Genomic DNA, 24828 nt, shown 5'->3' with positions numbered 1-24828 from the left:
TTCTTCTTTATCTTGTTTTATTCAAAAAGATTATTTATCCTCGAGGAAATATTTTCTATTTGAAAAAGTATTAGAACTTGTACGTTATAAGAAATACACTTTCGTAATGAAGAGATGCTGGATGCTTACAGTTCTTTTATATACACCAACAACACGCCCTACTCGTTCAGAAAAATCGTGACGATTAATACTTGCGAATAAGATTCTACGAAGTTTAACGACGAATTCATATTTGACAATGAGATTAGTTTGCCTAGCAAATTTAGAACACGATTCCTAATATATAAAAAAAAAAAAAAGGTTTCCTTAAAAAGAAGGAAAAGAAAGATTATTTTTATCAGCTGACTCCCACTTGATATTCTATACGAGTAAATATAACATGATGAAAAGGAAAAAAGAAAAATAAAGGGGGATATTTCTCGTCGCATTGAACTTGGAAAGAACCGGGAGAATTTTCTGACCATTGTTGTTGTTCGAAGTCATTTTGATTCAATAAACGTATGCTATTAAAATATCTTTTCGTATTCTACATGCGTATAAACATCATTTAAAGAAATAATGAGGACGATTTACTGATTTAATTACTATTACTCATATCGTTTCCTACAATTTGTCAAATTATCGATCCAAAGCAAATTTTATGTTTAAAAGGAAAGAAAGCCAAAGCAATTTTTATCATTTTTTTAGTCTTATTTTCATTTAATATGTTAATTTTAATTTGTACAATTTTGTAATATAGAAATGCGAAACAGATTTGAAAACTTGTTAAACGATTTTTAAAAAAAGGAACCCCTCAAACTCGTAAAAGAACGAATAATTAAAGGTATTTAATTATTTTTAACTTCATTATTTTAAAAGAAATTAAATTAATTCAAATATCATAATATGAAATAACAATCTTAACATTCCACATATAAATGGGTTATACAATATGTTTTTTTTTTTAGCTTTTATGTAGTACTACTCAAGTTATTACGAGAAGGCACTGTATGCGACCTATATAATTTCATTCATAAGACTTCAACGATAAATATATAATTCTCATCCTTGTGGTTTTTATCTTTCACACGCACCAACGAAATTGATAACTGTTTTACATTGAAATATAGTGTGAAGGATGACCTATAACGATATTATGCACGTGTTTATGCGTTATGATTGGATCTTGAACAATTCGATCTTTTTTTATTCTTTTTTTTATACTACTTATTTCTGTTTGGTATATGCATTACAATCAAACGATTTGTTATTTGACAATTAACTGCAGGTAATAATCAATTTGTTATTGGCAATTAAATAATAAATAAAAATGAAAATAATGAATGTGCAAAAATTTAATTAAAAATTTAATTTAATGTTAAATAAATATTTCATGTGAAATGATTATGCTATTCGTCCAAAAATTGTTTACATGTCGAGTACGAACCACTTCTTGTAAATTTGAAGACCCTAAGTAGCAACAGTTTGCATCAATAAAATATCCAAGTAATTTATAGCAAGCTAATCTTGCAACTAGCACTATCATTTCCTATTACCGTAATAGCTAGTTTCCAGGCTACTAGACTATTAATAGCATTTGGCAGAGAAAGTCTGTTCTTACGTTTAATCCGAACCAGTTCGCCGCAATTTGATTTTCTATAATTCGGTAACAAGTTTATATTTATTGGGAAAATATTTGCCCAATCGTATGAATCATCATAGATTATGATACTAAGCTAACAAAGATGAACTTCGACCATTGATAAGAATAACTGGTCACGGTCATTCTTTGTAGAAATGAAGAAAAAAATTAAAATTTATCATAATTATTTCAAGAACGAGATTTATCTCTCCTGTATCGAAATGCGTAGAAAATGTGAATTAAATGTAACAAAGAAATTTGCTTCATCCCCTCATCAACAACTTATTTGTATTCCTAACGAATAATTCATTGCACCTGGGAATATCAATTGGTCGCTACGTTCATTTCTAATAAAGTAACATTTATATAAGATTGTCAAGAAGTTTATTAAAAAGATATATAAAAATGATAAAAATTAACATTAAAAATTTAGGAAAACAAAAAAGTCTATATAAATGTAATCTTTAAAAATTTCAAATATATTTTCTTGAAATAGAAAATTAAAAGGAAAACGATTTGAAGTTATTAATCAGATTTTAAGACAGAAAAAAAACATAATAATATTAAAAATTAGGAAAATTGTAAATATCCTTTTTTAATAAACATTTCTCGTGGCAGTGTGCCTATTTGAATATCAAAGCATATAGTTTAAAATCTTAACAGAGAGAAAGAGAGAGAGTAGTAGCACGGTCACGACGAATCGTCTAAATATTTTCATGACTGCTTTTCCCCGAAAACGCTTCTCATACCCGAGACATGAAGGGTCATCGGTGCCCACGTGCGTCAGTTCCGTTCAGTTTCGCGATTGAGATGGTTTCTGCACTTTCCTGTTTTCTGCGGTCGACTTATTTTAACGAATCAACGATTCTTTTGTAATGCGACATCACCGTATTTTGGAATACCGCCAAGTCAAATGTAAATTTTAAACGAAATAGACGCGATCCTTTAACAAAACTGATCAAACGATTATTATTGTTTATTTTAATTATTTAAATTCAATAATTTCGATATGTTTTAATATTACGAAGTAAAGTTCGGAAACGATCAAAAATTACCAAATGAATTTCCTATTATTTTTTTTTTAATTTGTATCCTAAATTTGGACCATGTTATTTTTATATATAATTATGATAATTAACTGGGAGAAAATTAATTGAAAAAAGGATTATGTCGTGCAATAGTAATCTAACTAATCAAGACAGAATGGAAGTTCCGCGTCGTCCTAGCTTGTCAATGAAGATGCAACGTAGTTTGACAAAAGTTAAAAAGAGTATTCAAAGAATAACTGGTATGATAAATAAATGAAATTAACACGTTCGTTTCCTAACGTCACATATGTATGATGTGACGGTTTATTTTAAGAAAATCCCCCTCGAAAATTATTATAATATTATAATATTATTTATTAATTATGACATCAGAAAAGAAAAAAAATTAGCTGTTTTTATAATAATTTAATTTATCACGTATATATGTTTTAAAGACTACTTAATATATTTTATATGCATATAAATTAATATGCGTGGCACGTTGTGTAAAATAATATTTTTTTTTTCAACAAGATCGTAGAAACGAACGTGTTAATTAACATAATATCACATAAAGTTTCTAAGTATCGTTTGACTTTCTTCCTTTGATTTATTATTGCATATATATATATATATATATTCGCAGAGAATTTTCAAGACGAAGAAAAGCAACAAACGTATGTTCTACCAGAAAGATTATCTTCTTTGATGCATAATACAGGATTTTCGAAGGAAGAAATACAGAGATTATATCGTGCATTTAAACAGTATTGTCCAAGAGGAACTGTTACTACCAATGATATTAAACCGGCCTATGCTAAACTTTTTCCGCTTGGTGATTCTGCAAAATATGCACAGATGGTATTCAATAATTTTGACACAAATAAGGACGGCATTGTCACATTTGGAGATTTGCTTCTAGGAATAGCTACGATCGTCAAAGGAACTAATGATGAAAAACTAAAATGGATATTTCAGTAAAAAACCTACAATTTCTTACAAGATCGAGAAATTTCAATTAAACGCGTTTAAAATAACTTCGATTTTTACCAACTTGTCTAGATTTTATGATTTAAATGGAGACGGTTGTATCTCAAAAAACGAAATGACGACGACAATATCAGCTATTTATGAAATGATAAACAACGATCAAACTGTCTGGAATATGGTAAACAATCACGTGGATAAACTTTTTGAAAAGATGGATATTAATAAGGATGGAATGATATCCATAGAGGAATTTATAGCCAGTTGCAAAAATGTATAGTTAGATTAGATTTTTTAATTACATTATTTATAATATCATCATTTTTTTCTTATTGCAAAATCTTATGATAATAATCCTAACAAATGGTAAAAAAGACATTTAAGATTAGTATTATTAAATAAACATTGTCTTTCTATTTTATTCATTACAGGATACGCTTATCCAGAATCAATTGACAGAATTTAATCATTTTTGGTGGTAATATAGACTGAAAAACAATGTTCATAGTTCGAATATTCTTTATAAATTTAGTACAAATATACTATACACTTTGACTGTCTATTTTTTAGTTAATTAGTTCGTAAATATATAATTTGATTCAATAATAAATAATAATTACGAGAAAATATCTCGTTATAAAAAGTTAATCAATTTGTCTTTTCATAGATCATATGATCGTATTTCATCATTACATTATAAATACAAAAGGAATAGATTTGGAATAGTGTTATACATTGGTATAACTTGTGTACAACTTATTTGTATATTTAAAAGAGCCTTTTTTGTAAAATATAAAAGACGCAAGCAAGGAAGAAAGCAAATGCTAAAAAAAGTACTACTTTATCGGTAACCTCACGTCTACCATATTTTCCTAACAATTTTCCAGATTGCACTATTATTTGCTGTTGATGATCCAATTCATTTTTAGTTCCAGACACTTTATCCGAAGATATTACTAAAACAAAAAACAATGAATTACTACAAGCTCGTTCTCTATATTAGGAGATATAAATTAAATGATTTGTAATTATATTCGTACAGAGTGTGTCTAAAGTGTCTCCACTTTTCTGAGTTGTTTCAGCTAAGTGTCTGGAAATGCTTAATAGTTTATCTGTTACTTGATTAGATGCACTCGCTAAACCCTGCTTATCCCTTCTTCTACGAAGAGCGTTTTGTTGTTCTTCAGATATCGAAAGTAAATCCTCTCTTGACAATTTATCTATAACACATGCACTAATAACATTGGCTTTGCGAAATGATTTAAGAGATGAAGTTAACTGGCACTTATATGTTTCAATTTCTGCTAGCAATTCTGTTCTTTCCTTTTCGTCGACTTTGATTTCGGCTAAAGAACTTAACTTTTCTATACTGGATTTTAATGCTGTAATTTTTTCCCTTCCTTCTGTATTAAGTTCATTAAGTAATTCTAAAGGTCCACTACATTGTTGTATATCCTAGAAATTAGATTTTTTTTCTAATAAAGGTATTTTAAACCAAGAATTGAGGTTATCTTTACTGAAACTATTTAGTAACAATAAATTTATTAATTTACTTGTATTAATGCAGTAAATTGCAGATGATTTTTAATTATTTCCTGTCGTATTAATTCCGCATTATTATTAATATCCATCGTATTATGTACCTTTAATTTATGGTTATCCTGTTTACGTATAAGATCCACTAACTATTTGTAAGCACTTGGAATTACCGACAGAAGGAAAAATCTACACTTACCTACTGGTACTTATATATCAGTTAAATCAGCAATAATTGAAAAAATTAATAACAAAATTTTAATAATTAGAAAGAATAATTGAAACATATTCCAATTAAAATTGAATAAAAAAATCAACTAATACTAATTATATATCAATAAAGTGGGTAAATGGTAGAACCACAAATTTCTAAACTAGTGTATGAAATTAAACTACTTTTTTCCCTAAACCAGTTTTAAGTTACTTATTCTGTAAATGTTAAAATAGAATACCCAAAAAATAAACAATTCTGTATATAAAACAAATCATATAAAAAAGCAGAATAAAATTACAATAGGATCTTTAAGATTCAAAACAGATATTTTCATTGATTAAACATATTGTTAACAAAGATATTCAAAATCATTGTTACATTTCAAGAAATATTTGATGTTATATTTTTAATAGGATTGTAAATAATTATAATTAATTTTTAGCGTATAAACATGTATTGTGTTAATAAACGTGTGTGCCTTCAGAAATGCATTCATATATTACATTACGAGCTCTAATAGAAGAAAATCAAAACAAGTAGATGATAAATCTAAAAAAAAAATAAAAAAAAAAAAAAGGAAAAGTACAAGTATTAAATTACTAACAAAAATAATATCTATTAATTATTATAAACTACTTTTAAACTGTATTCTACAGAAAAGAAAAATTGCAAATTTAAAAAAATACGATCGTAGTGAAAACTCTTAAAAACAAAACAAGAAAAGAGAAATTAATGTAATATTTACCGAACGTTATTTAAGCTTCAAAATTTAATAATACGAAAATTTTAATATTTTTGACTCTAACCAAACACATATGCAACTTTTTTGACGATTTTAAGGGACACGAATTTGGTGTCCCAAGGAGATGGAATGGTCCATCATCTCCAATTACAACTACAAATTAATGACGAGCAAGATTGTAATATAATAAAATATAAAATATAAGTAGAGAGCTATTCTCGAAAAGTTCGAACTTGCTGTTGAACATTTGAAAATAACTCAATAGTCTATGTAGTTGCCCACTTGATACCACAAATTTGTGGGGGCCTCTTCGGCCTTAGCCTCTTCGGCATAATGCCTCTTCTTTCTTCATGCCCTAAACTCTGCTGCGAGGCTTTTTCTAAGCGCATTTTACAATACAAATCGTACGGTTACATTTACTCGAATGCCTCAACAGATATTTGATCTAATCGATGAACCTATTATTAACACTTTGCATTTAAAAAATTAAATAATATCAAACAAAAACAAAAACTTTGTCATACATCTTATGGTCTTACTTTTTTACTCGACCACTCTTATCTTTTATCTTTACTATACTTTGTATTATTATTTAAAATTCTATTACAATATTAATATAACTGTAGTACTATATATACTATCATACATAGTAACACAATAGATAAGCCTGTATGTCTACAAACATAGCCGGCTCGAAGTGATACATAGAGTGGCGCGGAAAGAACTTATGGGACAATTTAATATTGTACCTACTATCGCTTGCTAGTAGTCCCAGTAGTAACAAAAATAAAACTGGATAGATAAAAAAGGAGACTTGTAAGTTTCTATGTTCTTCTTTATCCATTGGAATATTTTTCAAAGGCACTGTATTTACAATAGAGTGCGCTTCTGCATATCCCCGGAACTAAGTAAACGAACGTAAGTTAACCTGCTGAATAAAGCTAAATGATAAAAGTGCAAATATTTAGATATTTTTGTGCTTTTTTATAGAAAAAATACGTAAAAATTAATACAATTTATACTTTTATTTATCTTTTGTGTGATAATATACATATTTAATCTGTAAGTTTTGCCAAGATAAGTATTTTTTTAATGGAAAGTAAGATTGCACGTGAATAAATTAAAACAATGCTTATTTATAATTTATTTTGACATACACATTTGATAAAATAATAAAAGTATTATTTTTTATTAGATCTTTCAGACATCAAAATAAAAAATATCTTTATTATATTAATTGTAGATACTTAATATGTCTGAAACGGATAATAATATTGGGCAAGAAATGGAGACACCTACTGAGCCTGATGCAGTCTCAGAAGAAGACAAACAGTTTTTACTGGACTATGTAAAAGAAACTGAACAAAGATTAACGAATAAAGAAGAAATTAGGGCTGCTAATTTGAATCCTACAAGACCACCAGATACATATTTCAGTAAATTGGACTCGAGTCTTAAAAGAAATACAACATTTGTTAAGAAACTTAAAAGTTTTAGCGTAAACCAGTTGGATGCAGTTCTAAAAGATATGGCTAATTTAAATTTGACAAAGTATGTTAGCGAAGTTGCTACCGCATTGGTCGATGCTAAGTTGAAAATGACTGATATATCATCGGCAATTAAAGCTTGTAGTTTTTTACATCAGACGTATGCAGAGTTTTCATCTCACTTCTTTGAAAACTGGCAAAGAATATTGTCCTTAAAAATTGGAGAAAAAATTGCTAATCCAAGTAAACTAAGAGTGGATTTACGATTTTACGCAGAACTTGTAAATGCTGGGATTTTTACGCACAAGCAAGGCTTACCGCTTCTTGGTTCTGTATTAACTGTTTTAATTAATATGGATAAAGAGGAACACAACAATGCGAGCATTATATTAAGTTTTTGTCGTCATTGCGGAGAAGATTACGCAGGTCTTGTTCCTAGAAGGGTAAGAGAATTATCGGAAAAATTAAATATTACAATACCAAAAAGCAAATTACTTTCTCCCGACAAGCAACAAAATGTAAGATATTTACTACGAGATTATTACAATTCATTGTGTAAGCATTTACTGAAAGAACACAAAGAGCTTCAAGCATTTGAAAAACAAAATCGTAAGATTTTACAAACTAGAGGTGAATTGAGTGCAGAAAGGAAAGAGAAATTAGAATCTCTTCAAGTATCTTATGACCGTCTTCTTAGTGGGGTACAAAGTTATTCCGATACATTAGATGAACCAATACCTGAACTTCCTGTAGATGTAGAAATAAAGGCAGAAGCTGAGGAAACATTAAAAATGATTAACGAAGGAGAAGAAAATAGTATTCTAGAAGATATGTGGGGAGACGATGAAACAAGGCGATTTTATGAAGTTCTACCTGACTTAGTAGTATTTTTACCTGGATCGTATCCAAAAGAAGTACCAAAATCTGACGCTCCTATTACAGAAGAAACTTTAGACGAAGACATAACGTTTGATGAATTAGAAGAGACTGAAAAAGTAGATGAACCAGAAGTAGAAACAGAGGAACCTCAAGTTTCCAACATAAGTAATAAAATATTATTAGATGCATTTCTTAGTCATTTGCCAAATTGTGTCAATCGCGAAATGATTGACAATGCAGCAGTTGATTTTCTCATAAATTTGAATTCAAAGCATAATAAAAAGAAACTAGTAAAAGCATTATTTGGTGTTTCTAGAATACGTTTAGATTTATTGCCATTCTATTCTCGTTTAGCTGCAATTCTATATCATGTAATGCCCGAAGTAGCTAATGATTTATGTTTAATGTTAAAACATGATTTCAAATATCATGTTAGAAAAAAGGATCAAATTAATATTGAATCAAAGATAAAAGTAGTACGTTATATAGGCGAACTTGTCAAATTTAAACTTTATTCAAAAATAGAAGCATTATATTGTCTTAAGGTATTGCTGCATGATTTTACTCACCATCACATTGAGATGGCATGCAACTTGTTGGAAACTTGTGGAAGATATCTTTTCTGTTCTCCTGACTCTCATCAAAGAACAAAGGTCTATTTAGAACAGATGATGCGTAAAAAGGCTGTTACTGCATTAGATTCCCGTTACGTAACAATAATTGAAAATGCATATTACTTTGTAAATCCTCCTGAATCAACTGGGGGAGTGTCTAAAAAAGATAGACCTCCTATCCACGAATTCATCAGAAAGCTTCTATATCAAGATCTTTCTAAAACAAATACAGATAAGGTACTTAAATGGATGCGCAAGTTAGACTGGGAGGATGAAAGTGTATCATCGTATGCTATAAAATGTCTTACTGCTGCGTACAATGTAAAATATTTAAATATTCGATGTGTTGGAAGTTTATTAGCTGGATTAGTAGCTCATTATGAAACAATAGGTCCTCACGTGGTAGATGGTGTATTAGAAGACATAAGACTGTGTATGGAAATTAATTTACCTAAATTCAATCAACGTCGTATTGCCATGGTTAAGTATCTTGGAGAATTGTATAATTATCGTATGGTCGAGAGTGGTGATATTTTTAGAACTTTATATCTATTAATCACATTTGGTATCAACATGGATCATTCCATTCCAAGTATTCTTGATCCACCCGAACACTTATTTAGAATTAGATTGGTATGTACACTTTTAGAAACCTGTGGACAATACTTTAGTGGAGGTTCGAGTAAGAAAAAGCTCGATTACTTTTTGATATTCTTTCAAAATTATTATTGGTTCAAGTATACAGATCCTGTATGGACTCCTGAAAATCCTTTCCCAGTAGGAATAGATTATATGTATCGAGATACATTGACCATGCTCAGGCCAAAAATGCCACTTTTTAACAGCTTTAAAGAAGCTCAATGTGCTGTTCAAGAATTAAAGAACATATTGTATCCAACTTTAGGAAGTATAACAACCGCAGAAGATGTTGAGCATAACGAAGGAGATTCTGAAATGAGTGTAATCATAGAAGGAGATGAAGACTTATCTATGACACCTGGAAACGGAGGTGGCGATGCAAAAGGAATAGGAGATTTACATTTTGAAGAATCCGAAGACTGTTCAGAAGCACAATCCGAAGAAGATTGGACAGCAGAAGCAGAAAGAGATGCAGGAACTCAAGAAAATACTCAAGGAGAACAAAGTTTATCGGAAGGTGCTACTGAAGGAGTTATAATGGATGGTACAGAATTAAATGCTGCTCTACCAGCAGGTCCCAAAAAAATGACCTGCCCAGAAGACGATGATTTTCTTTCTGCGCTTGACAAAATGGTATCTGATAATATACAGGATAGAATGCGCGATGCTGTTAAACCACAACAAGTTGATATATCTGTACCATTGCATATTAAAAGTACAAAAAAAACATACGAACAATTGCAAGTACAATCATCTGACAATTCTATGGTGGACTTCACGCTTATGCTTAGAAAGGGTAATAAACAGCAATATAAAAATTTAGCTGTACCAGTATCCTCAGAATTAGCTATGAATCTTAGAAATCGTGAACAAGAACAAAAAGAGGAGAAGGAACGTGTAAAAAGATTAACTCTTAATATAACAGAGAGACAAGAAGAGGAAGATTATCAAGAAACTATTAATCAAGGCACACGGCCAGTAACAGTTAATTTAAATAGAGAACGACGACAAAAATATAATCATCCTAAAGGTGCACCCGATGCTGATCTTATATTTGGACCAAAAAAAATTCGGTAAATTTGTACAAAGTTTTCTACTATTCTGAAAAATAATGATTTCAAACTTTACGAGTGCCGTGTAATCTCATTCTTTGAAATTTCGATCGATGTAAAACAGTGCAATTGTTCTTTTACTTTTAATTAAAGATAAGATATGTATTGATTAGATCTTTCCTTGATTTTGTTAATAGCTTTAAGAGTAGTATTATTGAATAAATTATGAATGGGTATAAGATTGCATGAAAAATGTCATCATGTTAGAAACTATTACAATCGAGTGTGTCAAATTCTAATACATTTGAAATAATACTTCTCCAAATACTTCCATGTATTACTTATGATTAATCTTATTTTCTAATATTTCATATAATGTGCACATCATGGCTAAGAACTCTTATGCACAAATAAATATTTCTATAAAAATTGTCGATGTGCAAAATGCGTCTTTTTCATTATAAATAAACCTTAAAATTTAACTATCTGTGCATATAAAAGAATGATCAATTATATGTAATGTAGTCCTATTTATTTTTTACCTAAGAAATTATCACCATGTACAAAATGAATATAAATAAATGTTAGGTGCTTTTTCGTTCGACGCAGTTTTGTCTTATAGCTTGCAATAATAGATATTACATATCTACCGAAATATATGAAATTGATAATCATATAAAGTAATACTAAATGCACATCAGCATATATTTTTATAATTTTAATTTATGGATCCTCTTCTGCATCTTCAAACTGACCTGCTTCAATATCCATTGGTTCATCTGCTTCGGTACCATTTTGATGATTACCTCCTATTTGTTCTATAGAAAATAAATTATTAATAAAATGTTTAAGGAAATTCATAACAATACTGTCAAATATTAAATAGTTTACCAGTTGGTAATATGTACGGAGCATCACCAGCACCAACTTCGTAATACTCAATATCAAAATCATCTTCTTCTGCATCTTCATAAATATCTTCTTCATCTTTAAACATACACATTTGAAATATATTACTTATTCTACCAATAAACCAAGAAAGCATATTTCATAGATATCGATTACCATCAGAAAAACTATCTTGTGGATCTGGATGAAGAGCTTGACATTGATTCATTGCTTCAAACATTGCTTCCAGATTAGTCGTATCATCAGGTACAAAACTCATCTCAGTCGTAGGCGTATCTCCTTCGTCGTCTTCATTATCTGAGTCATTTTCAGTGGATGGTGACAATTGCACATCTGCAAACGAATCAATTTTAATGATGCACCTACTTTTTATTATACTATTTTTAACTCTTCACAGACAAACATATATATTTAGCGCACATATATATTTAGAATATAATTTTTAATTTTTATTAAAACGTACCTGAAAAATCTTCCACCATAATGTATAAACATTGCCTAGGATGAATTTGTTGATCTTGGGAGATAGCATGTACGGAAATATGCTGATAATTGAGAGAAAACCCTTGTTGTGTCTCGCTGTCTATCCAGGATAGTACACTGTCGATGTAAATTTATATTAGAAATATGTATATCAATAGTAAATGTATTTGAATACCTTTCTGTAATATAGAGAGTGCCTTTTCCCACTTCCCTAGAGTTAACGTATACAGTGGTGTTTGGTTCTTCATGACGGATGCCTTCCTGTGGTGCTAGGAAGCTGCTAAGCACTACCATTTTTTCACCTGTAATGTTCGTATATACGTGTTCTTTGATTGAGGAATATTAGAATTTAGATTCTAAAACACTTTCAAAACAGATATCACGAGAAAATCGTAATAGAACGTGAGTAAGATTCAAACCTATGTAACATTTGAGGTTATACTACATCTATGAGAGTAATGTAAATAAATGATTCATTTGAATCTCCGAAGTATAATTTATCAGAGACTATTGGTATATGTTTTTTCAACGGTGTATGTCCATAAAAAACTTGAATTAGTTTAATACCGGGATTTTTAAGGGTGATTTTATACAAACGCCGCCGATAAATATACAGTTACGCGTTAAATAGGACTTGAGCTCGACAAATCTATATTTAACAAAGATTCTTAATTGCCAAAAATTATTGGCATTAAGTTCTTTGCAAATACTAATATTTACTCACAGCTCTTGCCTTATATTTTTTACACTACTCTATTGTAAACACGACACACGATGTACAAATTTTTACGACTTGAATCTATGCGAATTCTCTGTACTAAAAGACGCTGATTGTCCATTCAGTTTCCTAACTTCAGATCATTTCAATTTCACTGTAAGTCAGACCTATAGTACGTTTCTTCTCATTCGATTAAATTCGAGGTTTTACGCGCTAAAAATTCGATTATTTACAAATGTGATAGAGAGTAATAACTTTTTTTCTAAAATTACACTTTGTTTTTATTCACACTAATTAGAATAAAAAAATGATGTCTTCAAATGTTTAATTAAAATTATATTTGGCAAATGAGTCTGTTGAAAATGAAATATTTATTGTTTTTAATTCTTTTATCAATTTGAATAAGAAAATTTTATTAATTTATTTAAAAATTACAATAATGCAATTATTTAAATTTAAAACAATAAAAGAATAATATTAGAAATATTAGAAAAAAAACTTTAGAATGCCGTCTGAAAATGTTTTATTAAGATTACATATGGCAAGCGAGGCTTTTGTTTCCAATTCCTCGGACTGAAAATTCATCTTTGTAACAGTTTTACGTACATACATACATACTGCCAATAGAATACAAAGTGTTTTCGCAGTTTTCCTTTATTTAATTCGCTACTTCAAATAATCTCGGAGATGTCACCTCGACACGTTCAAACTCTTGTCCAGATATCTCTCTCTCTCTCTCTCTCTCTCTTGTGCGAATTATTTGTTAATCTTATAAATCTGTACTATGCGAATACTACGCTTTGAACAATAACCTGGACTGAGCAACATAGTTATTATAGTATTTCCTTTAGGACGATACCTCTTTGAATGATGAAATGCAATGCTACTTATTTCTATCACGATGTTAAAGAAATAAAAATAGGAAATACCTTTTCAAAAATGTTTTTCTTAAACAATGTTAAATAAAATTTGTTCTATGGCAATATATCAAAAATAAAAACTAAAAATTAAAAACTAAAAACTAATAACTAAAAAAAAAAAAAAAAAAAAAAAAAAAAAAAAAAAAAAAAAAAAAAAAAAAAAAAAAAAATAGAAAATAACAAGAATTAAATAAATAAAAATATTTGTTACAAATTAATAGCAAAAATAATCAAAATTGTGCGTTATAAAAGAGAATACTATAATGCGTTATACCCAGTAGTGCATTTTATGTTTGATTATAAATGGCATCGCGTATCTCTTGAATCAATGAGATTCCTGAGCACTTGAGATTCACTCGCGAATGTTTTAAAGCAAATTTCTATACAATAGAACAATATGGATATAATTTATAATAGAATTAAATAGCTATGCTACATAATGGATCATGACTAAATAGTACTAATGTTAATTGTGCATGTTTCATAAGTCGTGTCCATGGGTAACTGTATTTTTTTTTTTGTTACTGTTTCAAAGGGCACAAGTTCCAAAAAGAGACAATGCACAACACGTAACATGTCAGTCGATAACATTCTTGATATGTTTTATATTTTTAAATATAGTAAATATTATCTCCAAGTAAGTAATGCAATATTACCAATATTAATAGTAATAATAATAGAAGCAGTAGTAATTATAGCAGTATTAGTAACAGCAATAGGAGATATTAGTATTTGGAAGGTAGTTGTAACAATGGTAATGACAGTGATCATAGCAATAGTAACAATCTAGTGTTTGTAATAATGCTCGTCATTAATCAATTGGATGCTGATAGTTGGGAGGTGTTGTTGAAATGTAATAGTATGATAGAATTCGAGTGATTCACGTGGTGATGTCGTGTTAGTAACAATTAGTTTAAAGCACAGATCATTACATACACCACTTTATGGAAAAAAGGGGTGGGATTTAGAGAAACGTTTTTAGTTTAATTTAACGACACAGTTGAATAATAAATAACAAAATGGCATATCCCGTTAAGATACACTAAATAATATTCGAGAGAAACATCAAGTATAATATCTTTATCAAATTCAAGCATCTTCAGTTTATGCTCGTTTAAAAACAAACAAATATTTATGTATATATATAAAAAAGAAGAAAACATTCAAGTATGCATACACAGTATGTATGCATACATGTAAATATGATTAGTAAGAAGAGTTAGAAGAAATGTTTTTATGTACAATTAGAATAGTCATAGAGCAGTAACAACAATAATAAGTAACATCAAAAAGATGATGCTTTTCGCTAACTAAGCTCGAAATAAATATCTAAAAAGCAAGCCATTCGCTTGTTGTCAAACCGTTTATAATTCGAGACAATGTCTTTCATCTTGTCCTAATGTTAAAAAAAAATCTTATTCACCGCATATTCTCCCCTTTGGAACTTCACCCTTTGTATCATTTTTATGTCATTCATTCGCACATTTCTCTTATACCGTAGATACAAAAGTCCTAAGAACAGTGCTCTTAGGTATTCTACAAACAAACTTAAGTTTGCAAGGTATTCGTAATTTCTCGATGCACGGTTACCAAGTCTTGTATAAATCCAGCTAATCTGGCATTCAAAGTTTCCAAGTTTTGTTTCTGAACTTTATTCGCACATAAAGCAAGTTCTAATTGTTCTTGGACAACGTTTAACATATCACGCAATTCGGTATTCTCTTTTTGAAGAGCCTGAAAAATGAAATATTAAATAATATCAATGAAATGAAATAAATTGTTGTCAAAAATATTAGCACATTACATACCACAAAATCTTTGTTTTTTGCAGCCATAGTAAGAGCCTTTACTTCATCATTTCGACTTCTTAATTCACTTTCCAGTGCCTCCACTCTTAGCCTCAATGCTTCACTATTCCCTTCTGCTATTTTTCCAGCTTCCAACTCTGCATATTTTGTTTTTACCCTGGCATTTTCTTCTTTATATAACTGTAATTGTCTCTTCCACTCATCCACATTAGCTGTTGATTCTTGGAGCGCGCTTGTTAATCTAGCGTTGTTTGTTTTAAGAGTAGCCAATTCAACCTGTAATTCATGTCACATTATAAAAAGGATGGAAAATTGCATTTATTTAAATGTATTTACATTCCTATTATTCTTTTATCCTGTGCATATGCATGCTCTGATGTAACCAGAATTAGTATTGAGCATGTAGGAGCATATTGTGCTACAAACATACCTCCCATTTTTTGGCATTAGCAGAACTTTGAGCTAAAGCAAGCTTCAACCTGTCATTTTCATATTTCAGCTGCATCTCTGCCGACTGTCCTGCTTGCGTCGAACCAAGTTGGATTGATTTCCCTTGGTGCTGTGGGCTTTCTGTATTCTGCTGAGAAACACTTTGTGATCTTGAATGGACTGCATTTTTCAATTCATCGTCCGTTTTATTTTGACAACTGCCAGGTAAGGGACTGCTGCTTACCAAAGATACACTGTTTTGAGCAGAGATCATGTTTGCATTTGGATTAGGATTATTCGATGCCGACACATTAGAGTTGATCATCGAAGAATTTGGTGGATCTATAAGATCCTGCTCCGAAGAAGGCATCCCTGATCTCGATGTAATTGGACTAACATTTGCACTAGTGGCTGGCGTGACCGACGAGCTGTTTGATTGTAGCTTAGCATTCGCTAATTTAGTCGCTTCTTTCACTTCATGAAATTTTTCAATAAACTGTCAAAGTAAAATTGAACCGAGTGTATTCTCATGAAATGTTTAAAAGAATAAAAGTTGCGTAGACAGACGTAATACAAACCTTGCCTAACTCTGCTTCAGAGGAGAATCCTAAACCATATACAGTATTAGCCCTGACATCAGACCATTGACCAAATTTTTGTGAGGTTTTTGTAAATGTCATGTTTGGTGTAATAGTGCTGTTTATTACTGCCTAAAAGTATAGAGTTAAAAAAGAATACATATAATTTTCATAAAAGATACTATACACATTTGCACGCTAAATTGAAAACAAGAATCACCTTAGATCCTTCTACAGATATTATTCTATAAAGGCTTCTAGTCGAATCATAAAAAAAAGAGACAGAAACTGCAGCTGTCGAGGCAGATACCCATGAACGTTTAGTTTTAGGATCGATATGAAATACGTGCGCCTTGCACGAGAAAATTGGTTGTTCGCTGCAATTAATAATGGAAGGTTAGAATATAAATAATATTTATAAGATCCATGTGTGTACGCATATCCCAATTTGGATCAACAGTAATAATAAATATGTATCTTCATTTGGAATTTTCACATTGCTAAGTTTTTCTTTCAAAGCAGTTCTTGTTGCTGTTTGTGCAGATGTTCCATTGTGCAAGAAGATAAAACAATTATTGTTTGGTTAGAAATAAGAAAATAAATTTGTTTTGACAAATTGAGAAAAGTAGAAGATCCAGTTTAAATTTGAACAGGTTCGATATCATTCCGGAGGAAGTTCAGGAAATAAGTGTAAAATAAAATCATATCGTTAAGAATTCTCTTACAAAAGATAACTATATTTCTGATATAGATTTTGCTATTGCTACAAACAATACATGCAGTTTGTACAATTTAAATGCAAACAAGCATCGAGGAATCAAAATAACAATTTTGCTATTAATGATTCTATTTTATAATTAACAATAAAATTATAATATTTAGCACAACAAAAATTAAAAATTAGTTAACTATGTAAGAATGTGCATGCCTATTCATGCGAATAAATAGAAACATAATCGCATTATATGGTTCATCTGAAAAGAAAAAAAGATATATCACACATTTATCACCATAAATATATATGTGTACATATATATATTATATTATATATATATATATATGTATATGTATATATGCATTATAATTTTAAAATCGATAAGAAGATATTAATAATAAATAATTTGTGATATAAAAAGAGATAGATAAGATAATAACGAACAACAAATAAGAAATTGGTAAAATGGGGAGAGCTTATTGGTTGTTGAATAAAATATAGTAAAAAAAGAAAAAAAGAAATGACACAGTGTGTGCGTGTTATTGTTTATATCATACAAAACTTTTACATGACTTTTTCTAAGAAAGTCAGTTTATTTTTTTTTTTTTTTACGATAAGGCTGCTCTACAAAATAAACAATTTGCTTTTTTTATTTTTTTTTCTATTTTTTACGGGAAGAGGTCATGTATATCAAATTTGGCTAGCCCGCTAGAGAGTTAGATAAAGGCCACACTGAAAAAAAAAGAAGAGGAAAAATAAGAAAGGTTATTCTCGTACAGTCCATTTTCGTATGTACAAGTCGTCATTTAATGCGTATCAGTGATCAAGTTAGCGCTACGAAATATGGTGGATGAGATTTAACCAGAATGACCTATTTTATATAGATTGATAGAGAGTCGACTGATTAATAAATCGACAACAATTAATCCGAATGTACGACGTCAAAATTGATTTTTGTATGTAGAGACACATTACACACCCTTGAGAGGCGGCGCGACTTCTCACCGTATTCACTTACCCCATTATTTCTTTACTCGTTAACGTGCAAATAAGAGTTACTCCAATAAATATTACTAATCCAATAAAGTTTCCAAGAGAAGGGATCGTTGAATATTCTGATATTTGACTAGGAACCCCTGTTCGAAAAGCAGAGACCCACCAGTTGACAGCCGCCATCGGCCAAATTCTATAGCTAGTGCCAATGGTTACGCGATATCATGAAAGTAGACGAACTTTAACGACACCTGGATTTCATCGATTTTCTACTAAAAACCTTCAACGTCCACTGTGTATTTATCAATTGGATTTATTTTATCCTAGTGCAAGTTAAATCACCGCGAAACGTTTTTAACCAATCACAAACCTTATCGGTTATCCATTCTTTCTTAACGCAAATCGAGAAAACAAAAGACGATGAAATTTCATTGGTTCGATTAATTTATTCTAACTAAATTAATTCAATTTATAACTCGTATTTCCCCAAATATTATTTCAAATGTATTTTATTTAATTGCACGAATCATCAATGATTAATATAATAAATAACAATACAAATTAATTAAAGAAAAATCAAACTAAATCGTTCGTGGCGCTCTATGCGATAAATCGAGATATCTCGATATCATTTTCTCCTCTCTGATTGGCGGATGAGAAAACGATTATACTGAGGTTAGATCATTCGCGGTTTTTTCTTTCTTACAATCTTACTGATAAAAAAAGGGTTTCATATATTCGTAAGAGATTAACGAAGATTCAACGATGCGTCGAATAAACTTGGAAATAAATTAATCTCGGATCTTCGTTGAAGTTGGCAACAGTCGTAAGGGATAACTATTGGTGCGCAAGTGTTATATGCGCCGTATACAACATCGACTCTAGAAAGGGTTTTCGCATTATACTCTTTCGCGTAGCGTCGATTGTGCCTTTAGAAAAAAAGGGGGTTGGAAGGGAGGTGGTAAAGGAAAAGAGAGATCGTCTGGAGCGATAGGAGGTTTTGTTTCTTCACAGAGCGACGAGCGCTTTGCTCTCAAAGAGAGGAAAGAGGGAGAAAAGGGGTATAGAGATAGAGAAGGATAGAAAGAGAGAGAGAGAGAGAGAGAGAGAGACAATGAAAGTGCGGCACGTTGAGTGGGTGTCGGGTTGGAGGGGGGATTACCATGAGAGAAAGAGGAGGTAGTGGTGTTATTAGAGAGTAGGAGAAGTTGCGCGCGCGAGATTGATAGAGGAAAAGAGAGAGAGAGAGAGAGAGAGAGTGAGTGAGTAAGTGAGAGAGAGAGAGAGAGAGGTAGAGAAAGGTACATAAAGGTACATAAAGAAAAAGAGAGTGAGAGAGTGAACGACAAGCAAGAGAAGAAACGCGGTCGCAAAAGAATAGTGAGAAAGATAGAGATAGAGAAAGAGAAAGAGAAAGAAAGAGAAAGGGCAGCAGGAGGGCAAAAGTCGTTCGTTTCGCGAGCGTGTCATGGCCGCATCATCGTTGCGAGAGAAAGAGAGACTGGTAGCGTGCGCGTCGTAAGGAGAACGTGAGAAAGACAGAGATAGAAATATATAGATAGATAGAGGGAGAGAGAGAGAGAGAGAGAGAGAACGTGCGTGAACGAAGAAAGAGAGATAGAATAAAGAGAGGGAGTATAAATCTGGAGATAATAAAATGACGGTGCGTTCGAGCGAGTAGGCGCGAAAACGGTAGTGCGCGCTAAGAAATCGGGTGCGTGTGTGTCCGGTTAGGACGAGAGAAATATAAAGAAATAAAGAAAGAAAGAGTGAGTGAGTGAGTGAGTGAGTAATAATCGTGTACGTGTGTTGTGTGTATGTGTACGTTGGAAGTGTGTGTGAGAGAGAGAGAGAGAGAGAGAGAAAAGTAATCGACGACGTGTGTTTTCCCGATGCGGAAGCTCGTCCGAGGATACGCGGATAGAGGGTGCTTTCGCGTGTGATTAAGAAAAATACAAAAAAAAAAGAAAAGAAAAAAAAAAAAAAAAANAAAAAAAAAAAAAAAAAATAAAGAAAGAAAGAAAGGAAAAAGAGAAGGAAAAGAAAAGAAAGAAGAAAAGAAAAGAAAGAAACGAAAAGAAACAGTACTCTCTCTCTCTCTCCTTTCTTATCGCGATTAAATAACGATGAACAACTTCAACTTCAGTGAATTGTGTTGCCTGTTTTGCTGTCCGCCCTGCCCATCAAGAATCGCCGCTAAGCTAGCGTTCCTACCTCCTGAACCGACTTACACGTTCATCGAGGACGAGGGTTCCTCGAAGTTTACGATATCTTTATCGGAACGCGCCGAGTGGCAATACAACGAGAGAGAACTGGAATCCGTTGAAGGTTTTTACGCGAGAACGTCTAGGGGAAATCGTATAGCATGTGTATTCGTACGTTGTTCGGCAACGGCACGATTCACATTATTATTCTCCCACGGGAACGCCGTAGATCTTGGCCAGATGTCTAGCGTCTATCTTGGATTAGGATCAAGGATTAATTGCAATATATTCAGTTACGATTATTCGGGATACGGATTATCTAATGGTAAACCATCGGAGAAGAACCTTTATGCCGATATAAACGCTGCTTGGCATGCTTTAAGAACGCGATACGGTATCAGCCCGGAAAATATTATTCTTTATGGTCAAAGTATCGGTACCGTGCCCACCGTCGATCTTGCTACAAGATACGAGGTTGGCGCGGTCGTTCTGCATTCGCCGCTGATGTCCGGCATGCGTGTTGCATTTGGAAGTACTAAGAGAACTTGGTTCTTCGACGCCTTTGCCAAGTAAGATTTTCTACTTTCTTTTTCTCATTTTTACTTTCCTTTCTTTTCACTTCTACCTCTATCTTTGTCTCTCTATATCTCTGTGTATCTTTCTCTATCTCTTTCTCTTTCTCTCTCTTTTTCTCTCGTTCTCGTTTACAAGAGACACGTTCTACATCTTAACGATGACGCATCTTTCTTACGTGTCCACCTACTCCCGCAACTAATTCGTAATAGTCATACGTTTGCCACAAAAAAAATATATTTCTATGTATTAGCTTTCATTTCGATATGATACGTCCAGACGCGACATGCGCGTGAGACAGAAATGCAATACATAAAAACAGAGAGAGAGAGAGAGAGATACGGAGATAGATAGATGGATAGACAGATTGAGAGATAGAGAGAGATAGAAACATAGATCTATGTTGACATACACGTGCTTTTTACTGGATGTAACAACGATACACGAAAAAAGCCTGTATTATGAGCCTCGCATTATGACGTTCTTTTAAAATCCAATTATTCAACATTTTCGCGTATACGCTTTAAGAAGCAACAAAAGTTTGGTTTACCCGCGTCATGAAAACCTATAAATCGCTCGTTCCTTATCGCAACTCGTTAATTGGTATTAAGTTTTTTTCCACGTATATCGTATGCGTGTCGAATCAAAGATTAACCTTTGTATTTATGCAAAAAAGAAATAAAAATATTTTTCCTTGAATAAGACAATGGGAACACAATGTGTTGTTATTGTAATTGAAATTGTTATAACGCATTGTGTTCTTTGTGAGTTATCATTATTTTAAGATTACTTATCTTTTCTTAACTATGTCTATCTACTTTGGTCTAAATTCATACTTCTAATTTTATTGATTACAGTATAGATAAGATACCCAAAGTAACATCTCCAGTTTTGGTTATTCATGGTACTTCAGACGACGTTATAGATTTTAGTCATGGACAAGCTATCTATGAGAGGTGTCCAAGAGCTGTGGAACCATTGTGGATTGATGTATGTATTTTGTGCATCGAATAAATATGTTATAAGAATATAAGAATGTTTCTCTTTGCATTAGATGCATTCCTAATGTTTTATTTTTCTTTTAGGGAGCCGGTCACAATGACGTAGAACTTTACAACCAATATTATGAACGACTGAAGCAATTTGTAAGCATAGAATTGGTAAACTGACGGCGACTAAGCCTCTCCCAGAGTCAGGGGGGGCAGGGAGGTGGAGATACTCAGGTTAGCAGTCAGAGTCGCAGTACTGCGAATGATTCAAATACCATCAGCTCGATTTCAACTAGTTCTCTGACAGAAAAACTTGTCTAGCAGTCACCTCCCACAGGGGAGAAGGCTCCTGTCCTCCCCTGTGATAAAGAGTCATCTTTTACTTCTGTGGACGATGTGGTCCTCGCCCGTAAATTACCATTTGCTTCATTGGCCGACAGCCAAGAAATTTATTTTAAACAGATCTCAAAGAAAAATCGCTCTAAGAATGTGGAACCGTGTTTGGATGGACATGTTAAGAAACTGAACGTAGATGCCAATTTAAAGAATCCGATGCAGAAAAGTTATTCTACCAGTACAGTGGAAAATGAACAAGGTAAAACCGAATTGGAGAGTGCTAATAGTTGTCACGATGTTAGAACAAATAATACTGGCCTATCTACCAAAAAATTAGCAAGCTTGTCGAAATATTACAAGTATGTGGATGGAAAATTAAAACCAATGCCCTCATTTTCAAATGCTTCTGCAGGTGCTAAGAAAGGAAGTAACGATTTAAAGGATACTACTACTACTACTGCTCATAGTAATGTCAAATCGGACAAAAAGAATCCCTTGTCCCAGTTTTATTACAATGGCGTAGAATCAAATCGTAAACCACGCCTACGTACTTCGATCGTGGAGGGTATTACGAAAGGGAAGAAGATCGACGATAAGGAGGAACGTAATCGCAGTGTTAAGTATCATTGCGAGTCTACTACGAAAAAGTTTTTGTGGAGTGGAAATTTTCATCCTTTAAGAAATCTCGGTAGATCGTCGTTGACTGTAGAACCTGATAAGATCACCATAAGCTCGTCAAAATATTCTCCATGTGCTAGTAGGCTCGCAGCTAGTTCGAAGATATTATCTAATGATTTAGGGGCGAATTCTGATAGTCCCTTGCATGTGCCAAGATCGAGAAGTCCATCCCGATTGGACGTACAACCAGCTGAAAATAATTTGCCGAAGAATCTTGACGAAAGAACGTCGATGCAAGGGAGTTTGTCATTAAATATACAACAATTTTTAAAAACTAAATGTGCACCACGTAGTAAAAGTGTGGACGACAGCTGTGTAACTTCACTGACTAGCGAAGCTACGACGCTTAGTTATTCACCCACTAGTACGGAGGTATTGTCATTAGGAGAGGTCGGTCAGCAAACGTCCTCGGCCGAAGGCTCTGCTAGTTATTCTGAAGTGAAAGAGAAACTGGTCATAGAGTGCTCTGATAAAGTTCAAAGAGCGTCATTAGAAACTAAGTGTTAATAACTACGATACATTTCGCTCATTGCTGTTCCGCCAATTTCTCTCTTCCAAATATGTTTAAAACAAACAGACAAACAAGCAAACAAAAAAAATTATAACGAGAGAGAAGATGCAAATTTTTATTATTCGTTACGACGTATTTTAGGCTATTATATTAACGTCAGTGATATAACGTTAACATACGCGACAACAGCATACTTACACGTTTATAAACTTTACACTCCATTTTTAGGAATGTGAAAAGATTTAGTATGTATGTGTGTGCGCGCGCGCGCGCACCCACCTTTATCGTATTCGTACCTATCAAACTCGTGCATGTTTGTTTGTGTTTGTTTTGTATGTATGCGCGTACGATGATGATGTGTTTAAACGGAATTCCCATGCGATATAACTGCGGAACACATTGATGTTTATAAATATTTCAAGTATTATTATTTCTATTATTATTATTTTCGTTTATTCTCGTTTCTAATCTAATTCTTTTTTTTTTTATAAGCGATTTCGAAGATTTCATCATTATGCATGTATAGTAATGTTTTCTTTTCTTTTCCTTCTACTTTGTTGTTAAAAAAAGCAGAAGAATTTTTTACCATCATTGTGCAATACTTACATTTTTCTTATATTTTCAGTTTTGTATTTTTTTCTTCTTCTTTTTTTTTTTATTTTTTTTTTGAAAGAAAGATAAAAAGGAAAAGAAAATTTATATTATATAATATATACAAATATATATATATATATACTATGCATTTCTGTTAATAGAAATTATGTTCATTACGAAAAGTAATGATAACAACGTTTAACGGTGATACACTCTTTCCGTTTTATCGAATTTCTCTTTTATGTATTTGTTTTCCATCCGTTTCTTTGTTAAAATATATTTTTCTTTTTCTTTTTTAACGACGCAGTTAACATCTACGAACACATATGATACACGAGTATGTAACATTATTGCGTGGATCTAGCTGATTGATCAAAATGTTGTTTGCCAGGAAGTATGGTTCCTGATCTACACTATTGTCATTGCATAATGATAATGCGATAGTATATGAAGCTAGAATCATACTATATATTAATTCATCCAACACATCGTAAAAATAAAATGATACTGTTTTATAAAGAACCACACATGGGTTAGAAAATAATATAAAAGATATTTAATGAAAAAGAAAACTCATAAGATAAAATAATA

The 24828-nt window shown here is 31.7% G+C and overlaps 7 protein-coding genes across 11 annotated transcripts; 4 read left to right on the top strand and 3 right to left on the bottom strand.

The window, feature by feature from the left end:
* Positions 1-2659: 2659 nt before the first annotated feature.
* On the top strand, positions 2660-4123 carry LOC106791562 (hippocalcin-like protein 1). The gene is made up of 4 exons (XM_014757256.1): positions 2660-2909; positions 3296-3626; positions 3712-3910; positions 4068-4123. The coding sequence occupies exons 1-4, from the start codon at positions 2789-2791 to the stop codon at positions 4116-4118; spliced, it is 702 nt and encodes a 233-aa protein (XP_014612742.1). The 5' UTR covers positions 2660-2788; the 3' UTR covers positions 4119-4123.
* Positions 4124-4137: 14 nt separating this feature from the next.
* Positions 4138-5365, bottom strand: LOC106791563 (vesicle transport protein SEC20). Its single transcript, XM_014757257.1, has 3 exons — positions 5190-5365; positions 4677-5091; positions 4138-4592 (listed from the first exon to the last, which is right to left on the bottom strand). Exons 1-3 carry the CDS (start codon positions 5265-5267, stop codon positions 4405-4407), a joined length of 681 nt encoding a protein of 226 aa, XP_014612743.1. The 5' UTR covers positions 5268-5365; the 3' UTR covers positions 4138-4404.
* A 1624-nt stretch (positions 5366-6989) lies between these two features.
* LOC106791558 (regulator of nonsense transcripts 2) lies at positions 6990-11306 on the top strand. 2 transcript variants are annotated; one of them, XM_014757247.1, is made up of 2 exons: positions 6990-7046; positions 7372-11306. In XM_014757247.1, exon 2 carries the CDS (start codon positions 7381-7383, stop codon positions 10822-10824), a length of 3444 nt encoding a protein of 1147 aa, XP_014612733.1. In that variant the 5' UTR covers positions 6990-7046; positions 7372-7380; the 3' UTR covers positions 10825-11306. The 2 variants fall into 2 exon arrangements, with proteins under 2 accessions (XP_014612733.1, XP_014612732.1); XM_014757246.1 differs by having other exon boundaries at positions 7013-7190.
* An 8-nt stretch (positions 11307-11314) lies between these two features.
* LOC106791559 (methylosome subunit pICln) lies at positions 11315-13040 on the bottom strand. Of its 3 annotated transcripts, none has more exons than XM_014757248.1 (6): positions 12916-13040; positions 12367-12493; positions 12172-12308; positions 11865-12041; positions 11691-11786; positions 11315-11617 (listed from the first exon to the last, which is right to left on the bottom strand). In XM_014757248.1, exons 2-6 carry the CDS (start codon positions 12483-12485, stop codon positions 11523-11525), a joined length of 624 nt encoding a protein of 207 aa, XP_014612734.1. In that variant the 5' UTR covers positions 12486-12493; positions 12916-13040; the 3' UTR covers positions 11315-11522. The 3 variants fall into 3 exon arrangements, with proteins under 3 accessions (XP_014612734.1, XP_014612736.1, XP_014612735.1); XM_014757250.1 differs by having other exon boundaries at positions 12611-13039; XM_014757249.1 differs by having other exon boundaries at positions 12759-13039.
* A 1086-nt stretch (positions 13041-14126) lies between these two features.
* LOC106791561 (homer protein homolog 2) lies at positions 14127-18589 on the bottom strand. 2 transcript variants are annotated; one of them, XM_014757255.1, is made up of 7 exons: positions 18378-18589; positions 16865-17021; positions 16645-16776; positions 16311-16562; positions 16068-16214; positions 15638-15913; positions 14127-15563 (listed from the first exon to the last, which is right to left on the bottom strand). In XM_014757255.1, exons 1-7 carry the CDS (start codon positions 18533-18535, stop codon positions 15378-15380), a joined length of 1308 nt encoding a protein of 435 aa, XP_014612741.1. In that variant the 5' UTR covers positions 18536-18589; the 3' UTR covers positions 14127-15377. The 2 variants fall into 2 exon arrangements, with proteins under 2 accessions (XP_014612741.1, XP_014612740.1); XM_014757254.1 differs by having other exon boundaries at positions 16068-16562; positions 18378-18587.
* A 1796-nt stretch (positions 18590-20385) lies between these two features.
* LOC106791556 (alpha/beta hydrolase domain-containing protein 17B) lies at positions 20386-22550 on the top strand. Its single transcript, XM_014757244.1, has 3 exons — positions 20386-21125; positions 21987-22119; positions 22215-22550. Exons 1-3 carry the CDS (start codon positions 20479-20481, stop codon positions 22296-22298), a joined length of 864 nt encoding a protein of 287 aa, XP_014612730.1. The 5' UTR covers positions 20386-20478; the 3' UTR covers positions 22299-22550.
* LOC106791557 lies at positions 22549-24238 on the top strand. Its single transcript, XM_014757245.1, has 2 exons — positions 22549-22713; positions 22867-24238. Exons 1-2 carry the CDS (start codon positions 22671-22673, stop codon positions 23637-23639), a joined length of 816 nt encoding a protein of 271 aa, XP_014612731.1. The 5' UTR covers positions 22549-22670; the 3' UTR covers positions 23640-24238.
* Positions 24239-24828: the final 590 nt, after the last annotated feature.

The sequence above is a fragment of the Polistes canadensis genome, unplaced genomic scaffold, assembly GCF_001313835.1.
Source record: "Polistes canadensis isolate GaletaPanama2010 unplaced genomic scaffold, ASM131383v1 scaffold_319, whole genome shotgun sequence".
In the NCBI taxonomy this organism is placed as follows: Eukaryota; Metazoa; Arthropoda; class Insecta; order Hymenoptera; family Vespidae; genus Polistes; species Polistes canadensis.
This window is presented reverse-complemented; position numbering and strand designations above follow the sequence as displayed.

Excerpts from the sequence above, each read along its gene's own strand:
- LOC106791562 (XM_014757256.1), top strand. The coding sequence starts at position 2,789 with ATGTCGTGCAATAGTAATCTAACTAATCAAGACAGAATGGAAGTTCCG. Across the intron at positions 2,910-3,295 it reads GAGTATTCAAAGAATAACTG|AGAATTTTCAAGACGAAGAA; the intron begins GTATGATAAATA and ends ATATATTCGCAG. Across the intron at positions 3,627-3,711 it reads AAACTAAAATGGATATTTCA|ATTTTATGATTTAAATGGAG; the intron begins GTAAAAAACCTA and ends CAACTTGTCTAG.
- LOC106791563 (XM_014757257.1), bottom strand. The coding sequence starts at position 5,267 with ATGGATATTAATAATAATGCGGAATTAATACGACAGGAAATAATTAAA. Across the intron at positions 5,092-5,189 it reads AATTTACTGCATTAATACAA|GATATACAACAATGTAGTGG; the intron begins GTAAATTAATAA and ends TCTAATTTCTAG. Across the intron at positions 4,593-4,676 it reads AGACACTTTAGACACACTCT|TAATATCTTCGGATAAAGTG; the intron begins GTACGAATATAA and ends TTTTTGTTTTAG.
- LOC106791558 (XM_014757247.1), top strand. The coding sequence starts at position 7,381 with ATGTCTGAAACGGATAATAATATTGGGCAAGAAATGGAGACACCTACT.
- LOC106791559 (XM_014757248.1), bottom strand. The coding sequence starts at position 12,485 with ATGGTAGTGCTTAGCAGCTTCCTAGCACCACAGGAAGGCATCCGTCAT. Across the intron at positions 12,309-12,366 it reads ACTCTCTATATTACAGAAAG|TGTACTATCCTGGATAGACA; the intron begins GTATTCAAATAC and ends TTACATCGACAG. Across the intron at positions 11,618-11,690 it reads TCCGTACATATTACCAACTG|AACAAATAGGAGGTAATCAT; the intron begins GTAAACTATTTA and ends TATTTTCTATAG.
- LOC106791561 (XM_014757254.1), bottom strand. The coding sequence starts at position 18,535 with ATGGCGGCTGTCAACTGGTGGGTCTCTGCTTTTCGAACAGGGGTTCCT. Across the intron at positions 16,563-16,644 it reads CTGAAGCAGAGTTAGGCAAG|TTTATTGAAAAATTTCATGA; the intron begins GTTTGTATTACG and ends TTACTTTGACAG. Across the intron at positions 15,914-16,067 it reads CTAATGCCAAAAAATGGGAG|GTTGAATTGGCTACTCTTAA; the intron begins GTATGTTTGTAG and ends CATGAATTACAG.
- LOC106791556 (XM_014757244.1), top strand. The coding sequence starts at position 20,479 with ATGAACAACTTCAACTTCAGTGAATTGTGTTGCCTGTTTTGCTGTCCG. Across the intron at positions 21,126-21,986 it reads TTCTTCGACGCCTTTGCCAA|TATAGATAAGATACCCAAAG; the intron begins GTAAGATTTTCT and ends TATTGATTACAG. Across the intron at positions 22,120-22,214 it reads TGGAACCATTGTGGATTGAT|GGAGCCGGTCACAATGACGT; the intron begins GTATGTATTTTG and ends TTTTTCTTTTAG.
- LOC106791557 (XM_014757245.1), top strand. The coding sequence starts at position 22,671 with ATGCAGAAAAGTTATTCTACCAGTACAGTGGAAAATGAACAAG. Across the intron at positions 22,714-22,866 it reads TACAGTGGAAAATGAACAAG|GTGCTAAGAAAGGAAGTAAC; the intron begins GTAAAACCGAAT and ends ATGCTTCTGCAG.